At 36.6% G+C, this 27,423-nt stretch overlaps 2 protein-coding genes across 2 annotated transcripts in view; one reads left to right on the top strand and one right to left on the bottom strand.

The window, feature by feature from the left end:
• LOC125272179 (von Willebrand factor A domain-containing protein 7-like) overlaps positions 1-6,466 on the bottom strand; it is a 33,267-nt gene extending 26,801 nt beyond the window's left edge. The window contains exon 1 of the mRNA XM_048196848.1: positions 6,080-6,466. The gene's annotated coding sequence lies outside the window, so the exon portion shown is untranslated. The remainder of the gene's footprint in view (positions 1-6,079) is intronic.
• A 5,115-nt stretch (positions 6,467-11,581) lies between these two features.
• The window catches only part of cabp2a (calcium binding protein 2a), a 28,978-nt gene continuing 13,136 nt past the window's right edge, over positions 11,582-27,423 (top strand). Inside the window, exons 1-2 of the mRNA XM_048196897.1 lie at positions 11,582-12,353; positions 13,259-13,447. Of these exons, the coding sequence (XP_048052854.1) occupies positions 12,291-12,353; positions 13,259-13,447 (252 nt within the window). The 5' untranslated portion in view covers positions 11,582-12,290. The remainder of the gene's footprint in view (positions 12,354-13,258; positions 13,448-27,423) is intronic.

The raw sequence follows: 27,423 nt of genomic DNA, 5'->3' as shown, positions 1-27,423 counted from the left end.
GAGATGGTTTTATTTTTTTATTATTGCTTGGCCCTAATCCTCTTCCGTACAACGGCAACGTAAACAAAGTGGAAATACAATATTTTTATGTTTAGCATTTCTAACTGTTTAGTTGCTTTCATATTCGGTCTGACCTGCTTGTCTAAAGCTTTATTGGTCTTTTAAAATCACTGTCTTAATGCATTAAGCATTTTCTTTATAAGAACTTTATTTTCTAGGAAAATGCTTAATGTGTTGGCTAATTAATTGCATTCATAGTGTGGGCTCATCTGCTTGTCTGTAGCCTACATAGCCTATGCTTTTTATAAGGTGTGTAGCCTACTGAATTTGCACCTCCAATATCACTGTCTTAGTGGTAGCCTACATTAAGCCAGAATTTTTCACATTAAGTGCTTAGAATGTCCCGCTTCGCTGGGCGCGTTTGTCACCAGTATACCATTCTCTTGAACATGCGGCAGTATCAGACCCCTCATGAGTGATAATATGTTGACTTTTAACGGGACCAAGAGCTCCCCTGACTTGGTCGCTAAGCTGAGTTATAGAAGTGCAGAGGATAGATTCAATGACTACAGAGTAGAAATGTTTCATCAGCTCTTGTGGCAGTTTGAACTTAAGCTGTCGAAGGAAGTAAAGTCTCTGCTGGGCCGTTTCGACAATGGAGTCTATGTGGAACTCCTCAGGTCCTGTGAGATGGTGGTGTCCAGTAACATGAATTACTCCACTGTTGCCACAGTGCTGTCCATGATGTCAAGTAGGAATAATGCGCTGACAACAGTGGTTCAACCTTAATGTTATGTAATGACGGGAATAGTTTTTGTGGGCAAAAAACAAACAAAACTAATGATGCATCAGCATCACACACATGCGTTGTGCTGCTCACGTGTACAGAGCCAGCAAATTCCAAGCTAGCGTTCTGACGTATAGAACCTGGAAGCGCTGCATTGTGTTTACTATGTGAACTGCATAGGACACTGACATTACTGACCCTAGTTAGTTCACTTTGTTACTAATTACACAGCAAAATCTCTGTTAAATCAACTCTGCTCAGAGAACATATGGTCCCTCTCTACATAAAGTTAAAATAACACTGAATCAGAGTTAAATTTATTGAGATAGCATGCTGTTTGTGGAGTTAATGAGATCTTGAGAGATTTTATTTTTATCTTCAGTTGATTTCATCTAAGGCTGTGGCTGAAGTCAGTTGTAGGGCCTCGCTCGACAGGACTTACCAAATGATGTTACCAACATGACTAAACAAAGCTGTCTTGTGACCAAAGATTCATTCACTGACACCAAAATCCCTGGGGGCACTGGATAGCTCCTAATTCCAGCTAGTCAGCATTAAGAGAAGTGGTAACGTGACTTAAGAACAGAGAATATCTGTTCTGAGGCCTTCCTGATCACATTAAATTTATAGACGCTCACAAAACCCTTTTGTATCAAACAAACAGAACAGGAAACACTAATTAAACGGACCTGAAAAGAACAACGGATCCACCCAGACATCCTCCTGATTAGGAGTCCGTTTTGCCCCGGTCACTTGTGACTCTGGTCGCTGTTCAATGACTCTATGCTTACAGACTCAATCTTGAATCTCAAAAGGACAATTGTCGATCATTTAAAGTATTAATTATATCCAGAATAACACATGCCATGATGTGATTACTAACATGTTGGATTCGATGCATTATATGTTTGTATTCCCTTCTGCATTTTCTTTCTCTTGTAATCACTGTTTTAATTAGGTCAGTCTAGTAATATGTAAGAAGTGTGTCATGTTTGAGTTCAAAATACAGAGTTTATAATTCTCTGTAATTCTGTGTAAATGAAACATTGAAATTCAGTATCAGGAAAATATTAGGAAACGTTATAAAGTTGTTAATAAAACAGGGGAATGTTCCGCAGATGTCACGTGATGTGATCAATAGACAATAGACGGGGCGTGTCTAATCTCCGTAGCAACGTCTCATTGGAGGATCGCATCTGAAGGATGGAGCCAACTTGCTCCTTTAAAACTATGCTGTCCCAAACAAGCAAGTCGTTGAAGTTGAAGCACCGATACTTTGACCACGGCTGAAAAGTTGCTTGGGTCATGCTGAAAAGAAGAAGTTGAGAACTGATCCTTTACCGGGGCTGATTTACAGTCGCCGACTTCATCCACGAGCCGCGCAGCTGATACTTCTCACCCAACAGCCGTCGAAATCCAGAACTCCGAAACACTCCGTGAACTATCTGACCACCAAAGTCTCCCAAGAAGAGAGTCGCTCAAGCCAGACGCTCAGAACAGCGCGTTTCACCAGCCGGCAACTTCCTTCAAAGCTTCCGCGCTACCCAACGCCGGGCTTCCCTGAGAAGACGTCACCGCAAAACAGCCAATCCGAGTTGGGATTCCGCTCAAGAAGAGCCACGAAACACCCACCCACCTCAGCTGTCAGAGTGAACGCAGGTACAAGCAAAACTTCTCTCTCTCTCTTGCTGGAAACTGGTGAAACTCCTTTAAACCGAAAGAATCAAGCCAAAGCTCTGCTTTTGTGATTTTCCTCAGGTTAAGTTAGCACTGAACTTGGGACTTTCATAGCTCATATCAACTCCGCGAATGTGTGTGTATGTAGGTGTGTGTGTGTGTGTGTTTAGCCTTAGTTTCTTGTAATCATTAGAAGTAGTCAATAAAGCTTGTTTTGATTTTCACATATACGAGTTTCTTGTGCTGTGTATCAAATTACTGTCTTAAACTCAAAGATCAGTTACCTCTTGCTTATAATAATCATAATAAAATATTGTTACTGTTGGCCACAGAATAATATTTTATCCAGAATTGGTAAAATACTTTAACCTCAATTTTTCGCTGGACAAATAATTGATGAAGTGTTAAATATTAATTCTGAATCATTTACAGTGAATCAATTAGGCTACAGTTGATTCGATTCTTATTCCCTGTAACTTAATTACCCCTCTTTATACTTAATTGATCTAATAAATAGGCGAAGTCCTACACAGTTGTACTTCTTGTGTTTCTCTTCAGTGATTCTGCTTGTTAACATCAGGTGTTCATCACTAATGCTCAATCATAATGTAATTAATCACTTAATTATCTCAATAATTTTAACTCTGTTTCAGTGTTATTTTAACACTAAGTAGAGAGGGATCATATGTAATCTGAGCAGAGTTGATTTAACTCTGGGGATTTTGCTGTGTACATTCACATGCCAGTCATTTGTTCTCTTATTACTATCTTTGTATTTAAACCCTTAGTTTCCTTTGTTCATCGTTCCATGTCATCATTGTTAATGTGATTAAATTGCATTCTTCTCATGCTATCTCCTTACTGTTCTGTATTTTGATTCACTAAAGACTGTTTCTGTTCCCTATTCCTTTTGTTGTGCACTTCCTTAAAGTGACTACTTGTGACAATTGTTGTATTATTTACTTCCTTTATTTAAAGGTGCTAAAGAGGATGTTTTGTTTTATACATTTTTGCAATATTACTTGAAACTGTCTTTACTAACTGATAAAAGACTGTTTATTAGGTGCACTGAAGGGAATAATATTAATATACATCATCTGTGCAGGAGGTAGGGCCTTAAAAACATCAGCCAATCATTTATGCGATCATTGCGTAAACGATTGGCCCTCTGGCTTGTCAATCACTGCCGTGACGTTCCTTGTGAGAGACGAGCACGGCTGCGCTCTCCAGTAATTTTCCACACTCCACAGGCGCCGCATGCAATGTTTTTTGTCAGGAGACAGGAGTAACAACTGCAGATTATGAGTTACCTGCGGTGAGTCCGACATAATGAATCCACTAACACGACACAGCGAATGCCGGTGGTAAACACTCGTGTTCCCTCGAAATGAGCTGTGAAGGAGGGGGCTGTTCTTACGCATGCGCTCATTTCAAAAACTCACTAACGGTCTTTATTTTCTCAGTCGACGAAAAGATCCTCTTTAGCACCTTTAAAGGTTTACCAAGTTAATGAATTAATTATAATCCTATATTAAAGAAAGTTTTACACATAAATAAACAAATACTTTTGGAAAATGCTGAGAATAATTTCAGTCATGGAACAAATGAATCATGACTAGCTCTTTTTTAAAGTGGCATCAGTTACTATTTTTATCATTTATTAGGTGTCAGTAAGAGCAACTTTAACTAAAGTTTACAAACTAATATCCTTAAATATTTGGTGGATGCACTTCATACTTTACATAACTGAATATAATTTGTTTTTAAAATTATATTCAGTTATATAAAGTATAAAGTGCATCCACCAAATTCTTAAGGTGCAATTCACAATGCTCAATTAGCAATTAGATTGTCATATAGATTAGTCATCTGTCGTCTGAATAATTTCTCTTTCAAAAGATAAATCTCATGGTTCTTGATGCACACCCATTGTTTACAGGTCTTTTTCACGTATTTTTCATCAAGTCTGTCATTATTCAATCATATTCGATCCTATTATGAACAGCAGAACTGTCATGTGAAAGAAAGACACAAAGACTAACACCTACTCCTTTCATACTGTTCTTTTTTCTATGACACACCTTGCCTCTCGAAAACTAAAATGTGACCCTGGACCACAAAACTGGTCATAAGGGTCAATTTTTTTAAATTGAGATTTATACATCATCTGAAAGCTGAATGAACTTTCCATTGATGAATGGTTTGTTAGGATAGGACAATATTTGGCTGAGATACAACCATTAAACAAAATACTGAGAAAATCTTCTTTAATGTTGTCCAAATGAAGTCTTTAGCAAAGTATATCCACTCACAAAAAATAATTTTTTGATATATTTATGGTAGGAAATTTACAAAATATCTTCATGGAACATGATCTTTACTTAATATCCTAATGATTTTTGGCATAAAATAAATATTATATTTTAAACAAATATACCCATGCAACTTAAGACTGACCCTGGACCTTTTGTGGTCCAGGGTCACAAATTATGTATGAAACACAGGAATGACAAAAAAGGACCTGAAAGAGAGAGAGAAGGATAAAGGCAGAGATGAAGGAGAGTTCACAGAAGAAAGTAACTGATGGACACCTAAAGATCATCATCTGGAGAAGATGCACTGTGGAAGCAGTAAACAAACAAACACAAAACATAACAAAAATAAAACATGTTTTATTTTAGTCTATCCAGGTTTACTCAGATGCTGCTTTAAATCTCAAGATTAAGACACCATCATTGTCTTGCATTTTATGGTAAAAAGAACAAGGAATCTTGAAATCTTGAAGAGAGTCTTGAGATATACAGTACTGTGCAAAGTCTTAGGCATGTCAGTATTTTCACCAAAATAATAATAATAATAATAATAAATGGTTTTAAGCCAGTTATTTACGTGATACAAGAAGAAACAGAAAAAAACTGAGACAGACTAAATCCTAAAAAACTGCAGCAACTTCTCCAAGATGCTTGAAGAAACCTACCTTGCACTGTGAAAAGTTTTAGGCACTTGTGTAAAAATCCTGTAAAGTGAGAATGCTTTCAAAAAAGAAGTCATAAATAGATTTCATTTATCAATTAACTTCTATTAGTTATTAAAATCAAATCAATATTTGATGGGACCACCCTTTGCATTTAAAACAGCTTTTGTCATAGGTACTCTTGCACATAGTTTTTCAGGCAGCTTTGCAGGTAGGTTTCTTCAAGCATCTTGGAGACATTGTTGCAGTTCTTCTGGATTTATCATGTAACACTGAAGACTGGAGTAATCACTGATGGAAAATAAATTTGTGGCCTTTGTACAAAAGAACAGATCTCCTCGTTTTCATTGAAGCACAAGATGCTATTTATAACATTTTTAAATCATGCTGGAGAACATGAACTTTGTATTTTACACAAACTAGCTCTTTTTGAAAATTAAATTAGAAAAATTTAAGTAAAACTAAAATGAAGTATAATGGAAGCAGACTATAGTGATCTCACTACTAACTTTTGGACCTCATTGTATGTTGTAAATAAAATCTATTTAATCTATACAATAAATACTGTGACTCAAAATGCTTACAATCATCCATGCACATGCCTAAAATAAGAAATTATTTTAAACAAAATTTCAACATACCTCAAGATGATGTTATTATACAGAGGTCTTGGATGAAAGTGTTGTGAAGTCAAAACAACGACAGCAGAAAACGGACAGGACTAACACAGTTAAGAGACTAAGATGGTTCATTAGAGTATTACTGTAAATGCAGTTAAGTTGACAGAGGTTGCTTAAATTCAAAGGTCATCTGATTAACAGTATTCACCACAGCTTCCTATTGACTTATTTTCATATTGTCTACTTCGTCCCTCCTCTTTTTTTTAAAAACATTTTTTGGTAAATTTTCTGTTATTTTCAGTTATTTTCTCTAAGAAATGTCAGATCCACTACAATACCACCGTGGGTCCCCCTGTTCACTGTGATATTGCCAAGTAAGACATGTTCCTGGATCAACATAATTTGATCCAGGGATCCCAACCCCTAAACCTAACCCTACCCATAACTTATCCCTAAAATCAGAGGGAAATGATAGTTGAATAACACTGTTGTGGGAGCACCTAAGCCAGGTTATAAGCCTAAACTTGACATAAATGGTAAACTTGTCCCTCAAATCTGACTGGTTGATTGGAATGTTGTTCCAGGATCAACAAAGATGTTGATCCAGGAACATGTCTTACTTGGCAAATCACGGTGACTGTGGACCCCTGGTTGAAGACCCTCTACTTAGAATCCTACAGAGATGTTAAACTTTAAAAGAAACATTTAAAATACTTAATAAACATTTCATTTATTGATCTATGTGCTTAATTTCAGATGGCTGTAATAAAATATATGAATCATTTTTCTTTTGGGGTTGGGGGACAGCAATGACTTCCTCATTACTTCCTACTACCTCACTCAGCCTCTCGTCCCCCTCAGAGCTCCACTGTCCCCTTCTGCAGACAATAATCTCTCGCACCCTGAACAATGACACTCGAGTGAACCTGGCTGTGGTGAGTGTGCATGGTGTGGTGTCCGCTCTGGGGATTAGTGCTGGTTACTGGAAGAATGAGGAAAAAAGATCTAAGGTCTTCCCACGCATCCAGTCAGACTTCCAGGGTTCCATCAACCTCCTCGGCTTTAAAAGCCATCCCACAAATGAGATGACAAAATGTAACTTCATCATGTGGAATAACATTACCTGGTACTGACGCCTGATGTTTCTGAGTGGACTACAGTCTACCAACTAGAGGTTACAATCATGGGATGGCCTTATAAGCCTTTATCTTTTTCTGTGTCTCTTTCCTGGTTTGATTTAAGCCATAGTCATACTGGATTACCTCTGAGGTTGTTGTGATTTTGAGAATATTAAGGAGAGTATGTCCTTGCCACTGGTGAAAACAAATGAACTAAAAACAAAAATCCCTCAATCACAGACAAAACAACATGGCCCATATTCCTGTCTCTGTTCTCTCGCATTGCTCAGATTACTGACTACATACATGCATACACACAAAATTTCTGCTAATTTTAACCCAGGCCACACGTACACAAACATTTGTGGAAAACTAGATTACACAAAATTACATAAAAGTCATGTTTTGTGGAACAAAAAATAAAATGTTTTGAAAACGAAAAAATGTCCAGGTAATGTTGTGTTTGTGGGGGGAAACAGGAGGATCTGTATGCAGGGATTTTAATGAAGTGGCAAAGTAAACAAACAACAATAAGCAACACTGAGAACAAGGAACAAAACCACAGGCAGAACAGTAACCATTCATGCACAACAACTGACAAAAGTAACAAGGGAAAACAAGGGCTATACACAAGAGAGTAACTAGCTTAACAAGGTAGCAAGTTAACTAGATACACATGGGGAGACTAATCAACAGGGAAAAACTACAAAGAACTAAAAAAAAATAAAAAATGACACAAAAAAGTCCGTCCAAGACTAAGGGAACATGACAGCTTGAATGCGTTGAATAGGCTTCAATGCTGTTCTTTTCCATACAGTTAAAGGGCTAACAAACTGTCAAAAGGGTGAAAAATGCATCACAAAAAAAATGACAACTTTTATGCTACATATTTTGTCTTTGGAAGCCAAGAAGAACAGACTGAAATTTAAGTTGATGTTCACTGAAAATCTTTCTTTGATGGCTGTGGTCACCATTGTATTTAAAAGTATGGACCTTCTGCCTACATATTGCATTCCACTGAATAAAGAAAGACATGGATATTTATCATGGCCAACTTGGTACTATTACTAGGTACATCTGTTCAACTGCTCAAATAACCACTCATTAAAGGGTTAGTTCACCCAAAAATTCTGTCATGTATTACTTACCCTCATGCCGTTCCACACCCGTAAGACCTTCGTTAATCTTCAGAACACAAACTAAGATATTTTAGTTGAAATCCGATAGCTCCGTGAGGCCTTCATAGGGAGCAATGACATTTCCTCTCTCAAGATCCATAAAGGTACTAAAAACATATTTAAATCAATTCATCTGAGTACAGTGGTTCAATATTAATATTATAAAGCGACGAGAATATTTTTGGTGCGCCAAAAAAAATAAAAAAATAATGACTTATAAAGTGATGGCCGATTTCAAAACACTGCTTCGGAGCATAATGAATCAGCGGAACGGCATGAGGGTAAGTAATAAATGACAGAATTTTCATTTTTGGGTGAACTAACCCTTTAAAACCAAGGTATGTAAAGAGCATCTCTGACACACAACACGTCGACCTTGAAGCAGATGGGCTACAGCAGCAGAAGATCACATTGGGTGCCACTACTGTCAGCTAAAAACAGGAAACTGAGCCTACAATTCACACAGGTTCACCAAAATTGAACAATAGAAGATTGGAAAAATGTTACCCGGTTTGATGAGTTTTGATGCCTGCTGCAACATTCAGATGGTAGTAGGGCTGGACGATTAATCGAAAAGTAATCGAAACCGAAATTCAGAACCTCTAACCGACGTAATTTTCCCATGTCGGTTATTTCGGTTTTTTAATCCTGTTAATACTTCCCCCTTAAAAACATAACTGCGCGTGTAGCCACGTGACTCCGCCCCGTCCAGTCAGTGGCATAAAAGCAAAACACGGAGGTGAACGCCGGTTCAACACATAGTGATGGCGCGTGAGCGGTGAGCCTTGCGCCTTGCGTTTTGCGTCTTCACTAAACTTTGTCAGTTGTATTTGTTTTATGGTTTGGACATTCGAGCGATTAGACGATCCCATGTGTATTATTATATCGAGCTACCGCGCTCGCATAGATACATATATCTATGCCGCGCTCGCGCAGCTGCATGTGGCACGAACACTCACACAAACAGCTGGGCAAAACGTGAAGATCGCGCGCACACAGAGGAACGCAGAAACTTCTTGTCAGCTCTGTCCTGTGATTTATCACTAAAATAGCTTAGAAACTTTAAAAAAAGAAAGTTATAGCATCTATTTTTTCTACTTTTGAAGGAACTATTTACAACCCACAGCTTCACAATTAATAGAGAGACGGTATGACTAACAACGTGCAGAAACCTGTAAGAAATGTTACAAACCATAGATAAAATAGCCTAACTGCTGATAGTGAGCTATGATGTCAGATCACTCTTTCAACAGGGGAAAAAAAATCCCACCTTAATAGTCAATCATAGGCTATTTACAGTACAAACCTTGTCAGTGAACTATGAGGGCAAAAAAAAAAAAAACAGAAATAAAATAATCGTTCATTAATCGTAATCGAGGTAAAATGTTCAATTAATCGAGGTTTTGATTTTAGGCCATAATCGTCCAGCCCTAGATGGTAGGGTCAAAATTTGGCGTAAACAACATGAAAATATGGATCCATCTTGCCTTTTATCAATGGTTCAGGCTTGTGCTGGTGGTGTAATGGTGTGGGGGATATTTTCTTGGCACACTTTGGGCCCCTTAGTTCCAACTGAGCATCCTTTAAACATCACAACCTACCTGATTGTATTGTTGCGGACCATGTCCATCCCATTATGATGTCCCTGAGTTTTTTCCCCCTTTTTTTTCTCCAGAGACTAAGGCTCCCAACCATGCAAAAGAACATCAGCCAAGATCACCAGCATAGAAAAAGACATGCACCAGAGCACAGAAGAGGGAAAAAACACAGCTAAACACATCACATTTGAGTATTATTTAAATAAAAGGCCCCTCTGGAGTAATAGTTAAGAACTGCTATCCTCTTGTCTGTGCCTTAATTTTTCCACCCCGCTATAGAAATTTCAATTGAGTACTGTGAATTGTCTGCAGCACATGAGCTGCATGAACTACAAGTTTGTGTAAAACCTGATGATCATGTTATCTAGCATGATTTTGAGAACATTCCAAAGAGCATCTTGTGTGTAGCAAGAACATCTGATCAACATTATAAATCTGCTTACTTAAGTGGCCTTGAAATAGTGCCGAATCTCAAATATTTCTTCTTCGTTTACCATAATTTTCAAAATAGAAAATCTTTATTTATTTCCAAGGTTTAAAGTCATAGATTGGTCTTTTGTAACGTACAAAGCTCCACTGTATCTGTACACACACAATGAGTGCTGACCCAGTTTTCATTAGCAGCAGTTGTTAGCAAGAGGTCATGTGAGAGGGGGAAAAAAAAGTAGAAATTAGTGAATGGATGGAGAATAGAGTGGACAGACAGTGAACAACAGTTCATGTTTAAAGCTGTAAAGGAGTGAGCTCTGTGCTGTAACAGTATGAAACAGATGCTCTTAGTGGTATTAAACCTTCATGTATGCGTCACTAGCAGCTTGAAGCTTCTCTGGGACAAAGGGAATGAGGAAACAAGCTGTGAAGAGCAAGCAAATCAAGAAGTGTTTTAGAGTGTATGTGTTCACTGATTTATTGTAATGTCAACCTCAGCAAGAAAGCACATTTTCATATTCTTCCCGTAGCTAATATTTAAATAAAGTAGCCCAGAATGACGATTGTTGTGTTGCACCAGCCTTTCCAGCAACCAGATTATCGACTGAAAGCATTTCTATCATCTTTGTGAGTGTGACATAAGTTCCTCGAGATCAGAACAAAATGTACCATGCAGATCATAGGGGATCAGTTGCCTCTGTGGATTTTTTTCTTCATTCTTCCCTTCTAATCTTACATAACATTACTGTTTATGTCAAACTTCACCAATCTTCACCTATAAACAAAAGCACTGCTGTGGAATGTGAGTCTTACCCCCTACTTATTGAAACTGCTGCTTGTCAGAACATCTGGTCTTTGATCAAGGACTGATTTCAGAAGATGCATCCAGAAGGTTGCATGGGTCGTTGACAATGTTGAATTGCAATAAACATAAAACAAAGCATAGAATTATCTTATTGAATTGGGGTTTTTTCAGTACGCAATTTCAAGTAAAATATGGAAATTGACATGAACTCAAAGAGTAGAATACAATTAAAAGATAATGTCATCATTCCCACGAATGACTAATCATGAATCTTCTAAAATTATTATTATTTTAAAAAGTCCTCAACAACATTTTTAGAAGGTAAATGATTTAATTTAGGTTAGAATGACCCATATAGATGTGACAATGTCAATTAATGGTGTTGGGTGGAAATAGAGGATGAAAAATTATAGACAAGAACATGAACATGTAAGAGGATTTTGCGAGAGAGCAGGAGACAGGATAAAGGATTAAATCAGATGTAAATCAGGAAAAAAGAATGAGAGATGAAACATTTCTCCTTATCTACAGTCTAATCACACAATGCCGGTACATCAATCTACTGTCTGATAAAATAAAATGAATATAGTTGTTGTGGGAATAAAAAGAAATGCAATTTAATATGCCTTCAAAATTGTGTCACAATACAAAAGGTGAGATAAAGATATAAAATGAAACTGAATATGGATTATATGTTTGGAGAATCAGTTTTTTTTTTTTTACTAAAAAACAAATAGAAACTATTAGAATCAAGTTTTCTCCTGATGATGTTTTCTTATATTATTGCATCTGGCAGTGGGAAAATATTCTCCATATTAATTTGACACAGAGCATCTATACAGCAAAGGGGGGAGGAGACAGAGAACCTACATATGAATGAATGAGAGAGAGCAAGAGATGCAGGGACCGTATTAGAGAGAAACAGTTAGAGAGAGACTGAATGAAAGAGAAAAAACATGAGCGAGTGAGAGAGGAGGGGCGATTGATGTCCAGAGATGGAAACACTCAATGTAATTTTCTGCAACAGAATCTAAACAGACAGAGCGAGAGGCAGAAATAGAGCCGTAGAAAAGCATTAATGCTCATCAGTCGTCACAGAGAAAAATGTCTATGGAAGCAGGCAGCATGGAAACCATTGAGGTTCCTCAAGACAAGATTGTCAAGAAGGTACGTAACCTTTACAACTTATGATGATATGGATTGAAAAAGTAGAAAATCTGGCAGATTGACACTACAGTATATATGTTAATGAAAAAGACATGCTTGAAGTAAATAGGGGAAACTAGGACTTGTAACACTTTTTAGTCCAACACTTTTTAGTTTTTAGGATATGGCTTTCTGTACAGGCACATACATTAAAGTTTGCAACAAAATAAAAATTCTGAATACAAATGAACCATTATCGCAAGAATCGACAAACAGAAATTGTAATTTATAAATAAAATGTTATAAACACTATCATGAAAAAGTTTAGGGTCACTAAGATTTTTTTTTCTATGTTTTTGAAAGAAGACCCTTATGCTCACCAAGGCTGCAAAAACACAGTAAAACAATATTGAAATATTAAAACTTCTCTGTTTTAATATGTTTTAAAATGTAATTTATTCCTGTGAATAAATTACAGGAGCTGTGCAAAGCTGAATTTTAGCCAGTCATTGGTCCAGGCTTCAGTATCACATGATCCTTCAAAAATCATTCTAATAAGCTGATTTGGTGCTCATTTCTTATTGTTATCAGTGTTGTGCTATTGTGCTGCTTGATATCTTTGTGGAAAAAGTGTTACTTTTTTTCAACCATGAAACTTAAAAAAAAAAAACTCACTGACCCCAAACTTTTGAACAGTATTTTATAATATAATAAATTATGGTGGGACAGAATTCGCAAAAAAAGAACAACATATGCAACCACTGTTAGAGAAAACAAGTATTTGTCAAACTGTACTTGCCTCAAAACCTTGTAGTTTTTGATATAAAGCCCATTTGTAGGCCAACTAGTCCCGGTCTCCACATATGGACATATAATGGAGCTCAAATTTGATCACATGCTCTCTGATGCTCTTTTGCTCCATGTAGGGGTCCTTTAGGAAGAAGATAGAGAAGCTTAGGAGATGGAGCACCTCTTCAGGTGGCGGGAGCTTCAAACGCCCGCCCAAAACCAAAACCCTCAGTCTGAACTCGCCCACTGAACCTGAGGCAGAGCCCTTCAGAGGAGAGACGGAGCGCAGGAAACTCAGACCCATTGTGGCATCTGTCTTTGGTCAGGTATGGACTGCTGTGTCACAAGAGCAGTTATTTGTGTTTCTGTGTTGTGTTGTGCTGAGCTGAACTGAGCTGTTGTATTGTCAGTCATAATCTTGATTTGCTGAACTCACCGTTATGGTTAATTATGGATGACATTATGTTATTTCAGTGAACATCAAGCAGGGGTTCATGCAAAAGTGTTTCTTTATGAAGTGCTTGATGATGCAATTTATACTTTTGAGCAACAAGACGTGAACTGAAAACTCTCATATACCTGTCATAGAGTATACTACTCAAAAGAGGTGCTGTGATTGTTAATGCGACAATTATCAATGAGACAATGCTGAAGGACGGTTCATCAGCACCTATTAAATATTCATTCATGCTTTAAAAGTGTTTGTTATGCTGATGGATACTGAGAACACTGTCCAAAATCTGTTCATGCGTGATTTTAAAGTCTGGATTATGTGCAGTTTTGTGCTTGGGTTGTGCTTTCTCTTTAATGTTTGATGTTAAATGCATGTCTTTCTGTCTGATATTAATTTTCAACAGAAATGTCACTTATTAGCTTGTGTGACAGCATAGTTCTCTCAGTTTGGACCTCAAAGTTTGCCAGAAAATAATCCCATGAGCCTATTTTTCCCAGGTGAAAAAAGTACACTTCTATAATATACTTAAAGTGCTCTATTTTTGTGCACTAATTTTGTACTTAATATACTAAAAAGTCTTCTTTAGTACTTCATCTTAAGAACATCTAAGTGTACTCAAGTGTGCTATTTTGAGACACCATGAAATATGTGCTTTTAATATACTATCTCTGTATTTAAAAAATGTATTTAGATACCACTTATAGTACATTTGAACCCAGAGTGTACTACAAGTGGTAGCTAAATATATTTTTTAAATACAGATAGTATGTTAAAAGCACATTTTAGTTCATATTTTATTGTGTCTCAAAATAGCACAGTTGAGTACACTTAGATGTTCTTAAGATGACTTTAAAAGAAGTATTTAAGTATATTATAGAAGTGTACTTTTTTTCACCTGGGTTGCCCAGATTAAATGCGATGCCTGTTAAATTGTACTATTGTACTTAAATTGACAATTGTATTTAATTATATTGCTTATTGGAAGCTAAATATTTTAAGTGGTCAGGACCAGGCAGCAAACATGTCACTATTGATGTTAATTTCAATTTTTTGCTGAAAATCTGAAGAAACAGATTCCCTTTCTCATTCCCTCACATTTACTCAGAAGTTCATTCATTCTTAAACCTTTCACACAACAGTAATCATAATAATCATTGATTCATTTTCCTACAAACGCTCTGCTTTCAGGGGATTATGGGGCTGTGCTAGAGGAAAATGTGAAAGTGTATTAGGTATTATCTCTTATTCATCACACCTTATCCTTTAAAGCTTGTATTCCCAAACATAATGAATGCATTGCATACAACACTTACACAGCTTTCCATTAAATCCCTGTATTTTACTTTTAACTCATCCACTAAGCTAGAGTGTGACTAACCAAACTTGGCATGATGACCAAGTCAGAATTTCTCTCACCCTTCAAATTCTCTAACTGGCACTGACATAATAACTTAATAAAGTTAAGAATTTCAATATTTTCATTAACCCTGGAAAAATAACACTGTAGAAAGAACATATGACGAAGGGCCCACTAAACTCACTAATTTTGTTCAAAATGACATCACACCAGTTCGCACCAGTTCATTTTTGTTTGAAGTATATCAGGGCCTTAAAGGGTTAGTTCACCCAAAAATGAAAATTCTGCCATTAATTACTCAATCTTCAGAACACAAATTAAGATATTTTTGATGAAATCTAAGAGCTTTCTGTCCTCCATTGACAGCCTACTACCACTTTCAAGGTCCTGAAAGGTAGTAAAGACATCATTAAAGTAACCCATGTGACTCCAGTGGTTTAACCTCAATTTTATGAAGTGACGTGAGTGCAAAAAAAACATAATTTACCACTTTATTTACAAAATATGAATCTCCAACGCGCATTCCCGCAACAGTGTCTGCTCTTGCGTCAGCACAACAAGCATGTGTCTTGGTGCTCTCGTGAACGCGAGCTGGAGATTTATATTTTGTAAATAAAGAAGTAAATTATGTGTTTTTTTAATGCAAACAAAGCACAATGGCGGGACAGAAAGCTCTCAGATTTCAATAAAAAGATCTGTGTTTCAAAGATGAATGAAAGTCTTACGGTGTTTGAAAGTACATGAGTGTGAGTAAATAATGACTGAATGGGGTGAACTAACCCTTTAAACCAGTGATGTAAAATTTTCCATAGATGATATGTGATAACTTTATTAAGCATCACACTGATCCTAAAATTTTAAGAATGTTTTTAGGCTTTTTTAGGGCTTCAGACCCCATATAGAACATAAAGGTTAGTAATGAAAATAAAAGTAACAACAATACAACATCCTTTGGTGTTTCAGAATCTAATAACAATATATAATCTTATGAAGAAAAACATAAGTCTGAGCAAGGGTAACTCATCTACAGTGTAGGGATTGAATCTTGGATATCATCATTTAATCAAAGAAAAACAGCAACACTGGAATGGAGGAAAGGAAGAAGACTGAAAGGCTGGGAGAAGAGAGTGAGGCATGAAAGAAAAAGAATAGGACAGGATTATATGGGTGAGATTAACGACTCAAGAGATCAAATCTAAAAACTGATTCACACAAGAACTCTCTTGTGATCACTCCAGCTTTGGCCATCGTAATAATAACACATCAGACACTAGATGTGGTGACAGCTTTGTGATCATATGACTATCCAACATTTCACAAACTAAACCTAAAGCATGTTCCTTTTGCAACAGGATTTTCAAATAAATCTAATTTGTGTATCAAACAGTTCAGTATATACCAGATGTTGAATTCACAATGTCACTGCCATTTTGCTCCATTAAAATTAATATTTATCTATGTACAGGCGAATTTATGTCCCATGGGGTGATGTTATATCTGCAGTTTTCAGCTTTTTAATTTGGAAAATGAAAATCACATTCATTATTTTTTCTATTTATCAAGTGCTTTATATGTATATACACTCATCAGCCAATCATATGGCATCAACTCAGTGCATTTAGGCATGTGGACATGGTCAATCTGAACATCAGAATGGGGATGAAAGGTGATTTAAGTGACTTTGAACGTGGCATGATTGTTGGAGCCAGACAGGCTGGTTTGAGTATTTCAGAAACTGCTTAACTACTGGGATTTTACGCATAACCATCTCTAGGGTTTACAGAGAGTGGTCTAAAAAACAGAACATATCTGATGAGTGGCAGTTCTGTGGGCGAAAAATGCCTTGTTGATGTCAGAGGTCAGAGGAGAATGGCCAGACTGGTTCAAGCTGATAGAAAGACAACAGTAACTCTTAGCCACAGAAGAGCATCTTTGAACACACAACACATCTAACCTTAAAGCAGATGGTCTTCAGTAGCAGAAACCCACAGGAGGTGCCACTCCTGTCAGCTAACAACAGGAAACTGAGTCTTCTCACGAGCTAACCAAAATTGAAAAATAGAAGATTGGAAAAAACGTTGCCTGGTCTGATGAGTCTCGATTTCTGCTGTGACATTAAGACTGTAGGATCAGAATTTTGTTTAAAAGTGCTGTAGAACGTCTTTTTAAAAGATGTAATATAAGTCTAAGGTGTCCCCTGAATGTGTCTGTGAAGTTTCAGCTCAAAATACCCCATAGATTTTTTTTTATTAATTTTTTTAACTGCCTATTTTGGGGCATCATTAAATATGAGCCGATTTAGGCTGCGGCCCCTTTAAATGCTCACGCTTCCCCGCCCACGGAGCTCGCGCTTACCTTAAACAGCATAAACAAAGTTTACACAGCTAATATAACCCTCAAAATGGATCTTTACAAAGTGTTCGTCATGCAACATGTCTAATCGCGTAAGTATAGTATTTATTTGGATGTTTACATTTGATTCTGAATAAGTTTGATAGTGCTCTGTGGCTAAAGCTAACATTACACACTGTTGGAGAGATTTATAAAGAATGAAGTTGTGTTTATGAATTATACAGACTGCAAGTGTTTAAAAAATGAAAATAATAACAGTCTTGTCTCCGTGAGTAAGAAACGATGGTAACTTTAACCACATTTAACAGTACATTAGCAACATGCTAACGAAACATTTAGAAAGACAATTTACAAATATCACTAAAAATATCATGTTATCATGGATCATGTCAGTTATTATCGCTCCATCTGACATTTTTCGCTGTTGTCCTTGCTTGCTTACCTAGTCTGATGATTCAGCTGTGCACATCCAGACGTCATGCACTTGTCTAATGCTTTGATCATGAGCTGGCATATGCAAATATTGGGGGCGTAACAGTCGGTGTTATGTTGAGATTCGCCTGTTCTTCGGAGGTCTTTTAAACAAATGAGATTTATATAAGAAGGAGGAAACAATGGTGTTTGAGACTCACTGTATGTCATTTCCATGTACTGAACTCTTGTTATTTAACTATGCCAAGATAAATTCAATTTTTAATTCTAGGGCACCTTTAAAGAACATGAAAGTATGGATCTATCCTGCCTTGTATAAACAGTACATGCTGGTGCTGGTGGTATAATGATGTGGGGAATTTTTTGTTGGGCTCCTTAGTACCAACTGAGCATAGTTAAACATCACAGCCTACCTGAGTATTGTCGCTGAACATGCCCATCCCTTTATGCATGAATAACACATCATGCCACAAAGTTTAATTCATCTCAAACTAGTTTCTTGAACATGACAATGAGTTCAATATACTCAATGGCCTCCACATTCACCAGATCTTAATCAATAGAGCACCTTTAGGATGTGATGGAACAGGGGATTTGCATCATGGATGTGCAGCCGATAAATCTGCAGCAAATATGGACCAAAATCTCTGAGGAATGTTTACAGCACCTTGTTGAATTTATGCCAGGAAGAATTGAGGCAGTTCTGAAGGCAAAAGTGGTCCAACCTGGTACTAGCAAGGTGTACTTAATAAAGTGGCCAGTGAGTGTATATTGTGTTATCCTCTTCCCAGACCCAGACTTGGAGACTTACACTATTAAAATTCAGCATAAAATATTAATTCAAAATGAATTAATCACATATAAAAGTACAATACTTTAAATTCAGTGTAAAATAATCATAAAATATTTAAATACAGGGTCAGATTTTAGAGGAGGGGGAGGGGGATATCAAGGAAAACACCATTCAAGCTATAATATTGTCAAACTATAAAGTAAAAATGAAATGAAAATAATATTTCTGTGAATTTAGGATACATCACATGCTAACAGCCACACAAACATTCAGCCTTCAGTTGACATCCTTTTTCCTCCCTGCTTGTGCCTGCCTGTTGCGTGTCTCTACTCATGTTTTGGCCTTAATCCATCGACAGCCCACCAATATACAGCAGACAACCCAAATCTCCTCTATAGCCCACACACATATACACACAATTACAGAGGCTGTTTGAATCAACAGAAACGAGACGCTCTACATTTCATCGTAGGTCAGTTGTCTGGCTGTCTTACAAATAAAATAATTTAATCCACCAATCAGAGGCCAGGTATCCATGGGTAACCCAATTAGGATCCGCTCTGTACAGGGTAGCCGACTGGTTCTTTATTACATGAAAAACAATTATGATTTAGGTAAAAAAATAAAAAAAAATAATATATATATATATATATATATATATATATATATATATATATATATATATATATATATATATATTGTAACCTATTCTAGCAATCAGCATCAATTGCCATATATAATTTTTAACAGGAGAACTTCTCTAGCTCATTTAAAATCATTAAGCTCATTCTCTTCTTCTCTAGCTCATTTAAAGTCCTAGTTTTTTCTGAGAATAAATGACTTTACCAGAATTTTCAGAAAAATGCCAGCAACAATGTCCTAAGCCATTATAGCCATTTATTACAAGTGATTTTCAGTAATAATAATAAAAAAGAATAATTTAAAAAAAATATACATATTTACTGACAATGTAGATGTCCAAAATAGTTAAGGGAATAAAATAATACAAAGATTAAATCTGTAATAAAACATTTTCATTTGAACATGAAAAACAGAGTAACAAGTAGTGAAAACTGTGTTGTGCATATGTATGTGACATTTTACGGTTTCACAGTATATCACGTTTGAATAAATTTTCATATGTTCACGCCTCATTTCTTTACAGAGGATGATAATTTCTATTAATGTTCCACTAAATTATGTGAGGCGTTTTGAGTGCTCTCTCCCATCTCACTGCCATCACACTAAAGTGGGGCAGAAATGTTCAAAAATATTTTTAAAAAATATAATAGTCCCAACTAGTAAGCTATATCGTGTGTGTGGATGCTGCAGATGGCGGATCATTCATAGCCTTTTCTCAGAGCAGCTGGAATAATTAAACATCATTTTGATGGTAGATTGTATGGTACGACAAATTAACATGAGAGACTAGACTGTACAGAAACTGAAATCTACAGGGAATGTTAATACACACTAAATACACGCAGTCACGAAGTACAGCATCCACCGGTGCGGTTACCGACAGCAAACATTAGATTCATCCGTGCTGAGGAGCCGTGCCGATGCACAACCCATGTAAAGATGATAATTCTGCAAATAACTGCAATTGCACGTTTTTCAACAGAGATGGCGACAAAGAGGCAAAACTTAACTGCAGCTTTAAAGGTGCCCTAGATTCAAAAATTTAATTTACCTTGGCATAGTTGAATAACAAGAGTTCAGTACATGGAAATGACATACAGTGAGTCTCAAACTCCATTGTTTCCTCCTTCTTATATAAATCTCATTTGTTTAAACGACCTCCGAAGAACAGGCGAATCTCAACATAACACCGACTGTTACGTAACAGTCGGGGTGTACGCCCCCAATATTTGCATAATGCCAGCCCATGATGTTCCCAACATTATAAAAGGAATTAGACAAGGGCAGCCAGTAAACGTCTGAGCTGCACACAGCCGAATCATCAGACTAGGTAAGCAAGAACAATAGCGAAAAATGGCAGATGGAGCAATAATAACTGACATAATCCATGATAGCATGATATTTTTACTGATATTTGTGAATTGTCTTTCTAAATGTTTCGTTAGCATGTTGCTAATGTACTGTTAAATGTGGTTAAAGTTACCATCGTTTCTTACTGTATTCACAGAGACAAGAGCCGTCGCTATTTTCATTTTTAAACACTTGCAGTCTGTATAATTCATAAACACAACTTCATTCTTTATAAATCTCTCCAACAGTGTAGCATTAGCCGTTAGCCACGGAGGACAGCCTCAAATTCACTCAGAATAAAACTTTAACATCCAAATAAATACTTTACTCACATAATTCGAAGCATGCATACAGCATGCATGACGAACATCTTGTAAAGATCCATTTGAGGGTTATATTAGCTGTGTGAACTTTGTAAATGCGCTGTAATATAGTCGACAGCTCGTGTGGCAGGAAGCTCTTGGCGCTGAGTGTAAATCAGTGCATACTTAATGGTGCCCCAAAATAGGCAGTTAAAAAAATTAATTTAAAAAAAACTATGGGGTATTTTGAGCTGAAACTTAACAGACACATTCAGGAGACACCTTAGACTTATATTACATCTTGTGAAAGAACGTTCTTGGGCACCTTTAAAAGGATAGTTCAGCCAAAAATGAAAATTTGATATTTATCTGCTTACCCCCAGGGCATCCAAGATGTAGGTGACTTTGTTTCTTCAGTAGAACACAAATGATGATTTTTAACTCCAACCGTTGCCGTCTGTCAGTCGTATAATGCGTGTCAATGGGAACTCCATTCTATAATAGTCAAAAAAAACATGAACAGACAAATCCAAATTAAACCCTGCGGCTCGTGATGACACATTGATGTCCTAAGACACTAAATGATCGGTTTGTGTGAGAAACTGAACAGTATTTATATAATTTTTTACCTCTAAAACACCACTATGTCCAACTGCCCTGCGCATCCGATTAGTGAGGTCAGAAAACGCGTTCTGATGACAGAAGTGATCTCTCGCGCTTTGCTTCAATGAGTGCGAGACATCATCTCCATTGTCAGAGTGTTCAGACCTCACTAACCGGATGCGCAGGGCAGTTGGACATAGTGGTGTTTTAGAGGTAAAAAATGATATAAAAACTGTTTCATTTTTGGGTGAACTATCCCTTTAAGGATTTACTTACTCATTAAAACAGTGACTTGCCCCCACCTACAGGCGGTTGTAGTTTCATATTTAAAAAAGTAGCCCTTATGCCATTATTCCAATCATTTAATAATTCTACATTAAAATGTTATATTTAAAACATTAATCTCTTAACATAATTTATGCAAAATCAATCTACTGATTTTGTTGATAGTGATTTCATTTGGTAATAGACATACTGTGTCTTTTTGTTCAAACTGAATTGATTGATTGATTGTATGAATCAGACAGAAGAGGACAGATACGACGATACATTTTTATAATACTACTCATTGCTCAGTGTTATTTCGGGGGTTGATCTCTCAATTATGACTATTTAATATTACATAAACTTTGACTAGGCTAGGCATGTTACATATTAATTGTCCTATGAACCTCAAAGTAGGGCTGCACGATTTATTGCACGAAAAATAACATTATACTTAAATCTGATTATCGCTTAAACATGATTCTTAGTGCAATTATGAAATCTAATCCATCTGAAAGCACTGCCAGTTTGAGTCGTTTATAATGTAGCCTACATTTGAAAAATCAACACACATTAAACATCTTTCCAGACATGAGAAGCATTTATTAACATCTTGTCCAACAAAAGACAACGTTTAATAACATGTTTTTACTCCAAACTCACTTCATAACGACAGTTGAGCGTCCTTCTGTGAGATGAAGTGGCTGCTTACACAGAATAAGGCAGTCGTGTGTTTATTAGTCATGTTTAATCAAGTGTTTCAATCTTCTGCGGCAGGGCATATTTAGAGTTTCTGTGCTAGAGCGCCCTCTGGCTTTCAGATGGAGAGGCATTTACTACTGATCACAGAGCTCACAAAATAATCGCAGCCTTTGCCTTGCCAAATCGTCGTGCAGCCGTACCTCAAAGCAAATATTTTCATTTTTGTGTACTTTGTGTTACTCCACAATGATGTTCTAATAGGTCCATCTATTAGAGGTCATTTGTGTAGGTAGGGCCCAAACATAACCTCAAGTCCATCCCTGAGGCAATATATGGCAAAAAAGAGAGTTAGTTTTGTGGATTATTTGTGGGTTATTTACTGTTGTTTCATAAAGTTATAAACATTGGTAAGAAGGCTATGCCATTAATAGAGGTCCCCTCTCAATACGCTCTTTGTGGTTATTGAATAGATACAGCAGTTGTTTGGTGGTATGGTGGTATTTGAAAAATACATATCGTCCGCGAAACTGAAACCAGTATACCGGATGAACTGTTTTACCGCCCAGCACTAGTGTTAATGTACAATCATAGATGCCACAGAGTGAGAAATTGTACGCTGTACAGATTAACCTCTGCTGATCCATTAATCTGAAAGTAGAGACGCATTAGTCCACTGATGATCAAAGCATATAAAGGTTTAGAGTTAAGTGCATTCTTTGATGCACCAGCGCAGTAAATGTGGATTACATGCACATAAATGTAGCCTATATGTTTACTAGAGCTGCGCGATTGATCATTACAATATCGCAATCTCCATTCAAACATATAATTCACTTGTAAATTTTCTTCACAACAGCTGTTGTTTCTAGAGAGATGGAGGGAATGAGAATGGCAGACTGACTGGTATTTGTTTGGCTTTTCAAGAGGAAAGCCAAATGCTGCTGATGCATATATAACAGTCACATCATAATTCACAATTAATTGGTCTTCTCTGCTATAGTCAGGAATATTTACCATATTTTTTCCTCAGAGACTGTGGGCTAGGATGGCCACCTGGTTATTGCTCTGTTGCAGGACTTAGATGTGATTTTGCGGGGCAATGCAGGACACATGTGAGATAATTGTACTACTATATGTACTACATGTACTACAGCTTGAAGATCCAAATTGCAGTTTCAGCGCAGCTTCAAAGGGCTTTACACAATCCTAGCCGAGGAATAAGGGTCTTGTCTAGTGAAATGATCTGTCAGAGAAAAATTTAAAAATTATATACTTTTTAACCACTACTGCTCCTCTTGCGCTAGCTCTGCGATGCGCCACGCATTACATAATCACATTGAAAAAGTCACGCGTGACACAGCCACCTGTGTCCTGAAAATACCCCTAACTTGGCAGAATACTCAGTGGGTCACATGACTTTCTCCAATGCTCCTGACCTTGTGACAGTTCTTAGTAATGTAGTAGGCAATAAGGCCTTCAAAACACATCTGGTTGTTATATTATTCAAACTATTTCTACAATGGTTTTTTTTTATATGATTGATAAAACATTCCATCATTTTCTCTCCTTCGTAAAAAAGTAACTGTTGAAAAACATTTATTACGGCCTAAATTGTTCTGGGGGACAGGTGTCGTTTTTTTAACACATTAAATTACTGTAACAGTAAATATTAGAATTATGTATTAAAACATCTTGGTCTAGGAAAAGGACAAAACAATACAATCTATGTGAAACGTTTCTCAAAAGTAACAAAAATAAAACATAAAGGTTTAAAAGTTTCCAATACAGTTCCAATGCGATCTTCATATAACCAAAAGAAAGATGTTTATAAGTTTTCATAAATACATCAACCCCTGGTATATAGTGCCTGAGGTTGAATTTTTCCAATGACCAATCAAACACTTGTCAAGCCAACACAGTGTGCCATTTAAGATGAATGGAGAGCCCCATTCAGCCTCTACTCACCTACAGTATGACCATGTTGTTCAGTCTTTTACCTTTTATGAGATTCAGTAATCTGGATTTCATTTGAAAGTCTTCACCTGGCGTTCAACACAAGCATGCTTTATGACTCAGTGAAGTAAGCTAAAAGCTAGTTAGCTTGACAGGTTAGCTCTGATAATGATGTGTAATGATAATGATAATGATGAGTTTTTTATATATAAAGGAAAGAGGCGAAATTCAGTTCTTCTCAGTTTTCAGGCTGGCATGGAAGCGAATGACGTTGCGTCATTTGAATATTTATTGTGATTGGTCAGTTTAAACTGAGAGGAGCATTCAACGGCTCTGATTTACACTATTATCATCAACATCCTGATGTCAGTGCACTTGTTGACTGCCCAGCAAGCAATAGCCGTCATTTCACCGTCTCGGTTAACTATAGACCCGATATAGTCTGGCTATGTGTAACCCACTTTTAGCCAAAATAATCTTTCCTTTGGTTACATGTCGTTTTTGCCAAAATAACTTGCGAGTTGTATGATATTGCATCATGTAAGTGAAGTCAACAGTGATTACAAGGTGTTTGGTTTCACATCTTTGACATGTTATATTGTGTAGGCTGTGCGTAGCCACGATTTAGCTCATAGTCAGACCGGCTATTTGTAGCCCACCTATAGTCAATCCTGATTTATTGTAGTTTTTGGACAGGAAGTGCTTGAGATGGTTGATATCTCATCGCAATGTCAATGATTTCTACAAGATTTAAGTGGCATTTCATGACATGGTCTATATGTAGTCACGATTTAGCTCTGAATTGGATAGGCTATGTGTAGTCTGCTTTTAGTCCACCCGGCGAAATCGAGGCAATTTATAGTCTAGTTTTTACGGCTTGGCTATAGCCCTGATTCAGACCAGCAATGAGTGTAACCAAAATAGTGTTAAGTCATTTTCGACCACAAAGCTTGTGGGATTCTTGATATACTTGCATTTATACATTTATATGCAAGTATATATTTGAAACAGCATATTTTTGCTGTCACACAATCCTACATTCTACGATATCATATATATATATATATATATATATATATATATATCAGGGTATAGCCAAGCCATATATTAATTATAATTATATACCCCACACACATGACTCTGTATTTAATTTTAAGTTAAATAAAAATGTACAATTCTCAACCGCTAGATGGCAACTGTGGCTCTACTGAGACATGACCACTGGCAACGCGAGACTTGAACGTTAGCTCTCGATCACTGTTGCCAGATCTCGCGATAAACATTTCCGCATTTTACAACTGTTGGAGACGGAGAGCAAGCAACAGCAAATGTTAAAGCAAATTCTTTCTTGCTTTTGGTCTTGTAAGTATCTGTGTTTTTCATTTTGACATGTGTTTATTATTTATGTAGCCTACATTATGTGACATTTTAGCGGGTAACAGTGCAGACTCAGAGTAAAACGTGGTTAGATTAACATACATGCACATGTACTGTAGTGTTAGCCTGACTACGTCAGACTTCCTACTTCCGCTCAATTTCATTTCGCTTCTGTACTCAGTCTGATACAGCGTCAGAGCTTTCTGTTTGCCACCGGTCTGGAAACAGCCGGGCCAATCAACGAACAGAGGGCGGGCTGAGAGCCGTGACGTAGATGCTAAGCGCCGAGTTTTACATTGTAGGTTAGAGAAATCGAAAACCGAAACGACCGCGGAAATGGGAAACGAGACACGGGATGCAATTCGCTCTGTTATGGAGAACATTCAACTCTTTTTCAAACTGAAGCCAGAACAAGAAGAGTGTTTGATAAACATTTTAAGTCTTTAAATCTTTAAACAGATTTGAGTTCGATGCATGATGTCTGTGCTTCGATGCGGCTGTACAGGCGCATAACATACGTCATAACTAAACGTATCTGATTGGCTTACGGGTAACCAATGATTTTAAACTTCAGACAAGCGCCCCCTAGCGAGAGAGAAAACACTTCTCTATTATGCCATTCCAGACTCTGTCTACGAAGCAAAGTGAAGTAGCAGAGTCTGGTATTACCAGGCTACTGTAGTGTTTCCTTGTGCCCTAAAACTCTGTAATTATCTAAATACAAGGGGGTAAACATGAAACCTGTGCACCCTACTATTATTTGTTATGGAAGCCTTGTATATCTTTAATCTTTTGATCATTATGAAATAAAAATATGAGTTTTTGATTTGGCAAGGCAAGTTTATTTTGTATAGCACATTTCAACAACAATGTTCAAGGTAATTCAAAGTGCTTTACATAAAACATGGAATTTATGGAACTGAAAATTAATCAGCTTGTTTTATAAACCAAAAAAATATTGTTAACATTTTTTATTTAACTTTTTTTTGTCAATGTTATATATTTTTATTGTTACACGTTGTAATTTTCTTTTAATGTTTATTTGTATTGTATTTGTAATTATTATTATTTTTTTATCATTGTGCATTATCTTGAGTTCTTTTTCTAAATAAAACCTTTTATATTTAATTTGTTTGGACGGATTGTCATTTATGAGAACCTGTTATATTTAAGTGAAAAGAATCCTTTAGCCATTATTTAGTTGTCTATTGCATGTATAGATGTAATCATTCATTAGTAGTGTAATTGATAGTCTATTTTTAGGTTATAGTTAGACGTCTATTAGATTTTCACTGACAGCCCCAATTTTGCCTTATTTTAGCCTAGACCCGTATTAACCGTCTATTAGACATAATAAATATGTAGTTGTCTAATAGTCGTCTAATTGATGACTAGTCTACTCTTGGGTTATGGTTAGACGTCTATTAGATTTTCACCGACAGCCCAAATTCAGCCTTATTTTAGCCTAGATCGATATTCACCATCTATTAGACATATATATGTAGTCGTCTAATAGTCGTCTAATTGATGACTAGTCTATTTTTTGGTTATGGTTAGACGTCTATTAGATTTTCACTGACAGCCCAAATTTTGCCTTGTTTTAGCCTAGACGACCGGGCTATGTTTTGACGGCTATTAGACGTCTAATAGACATAAAATTGCTTGCTGGGTGTTCATCCTTCACTCCCATGCCCCTGATGGTCCAACTCATCCATTTTATA

This window comes from Megalobrama amblycephala, linkage group LG7 (genome assembly GCF_018812025.1).
Source record: "Megalobrama amblycephala isolate DHTTF-2021 linkage group LG7, ASM1881202v1, whole genome shotgun sequence".
Lineage (NCBI taxonomy): Eukaryota > Metazoa > Chordata > Actinopteri > Cypriniformes > Xenocyprididae > Megalobrama > Megalobrama amblycephala.
Note: the sequence above shows the minus strand (reverse complement) of the source record. Positions and strands in the feature narration are given on the sequence as shown.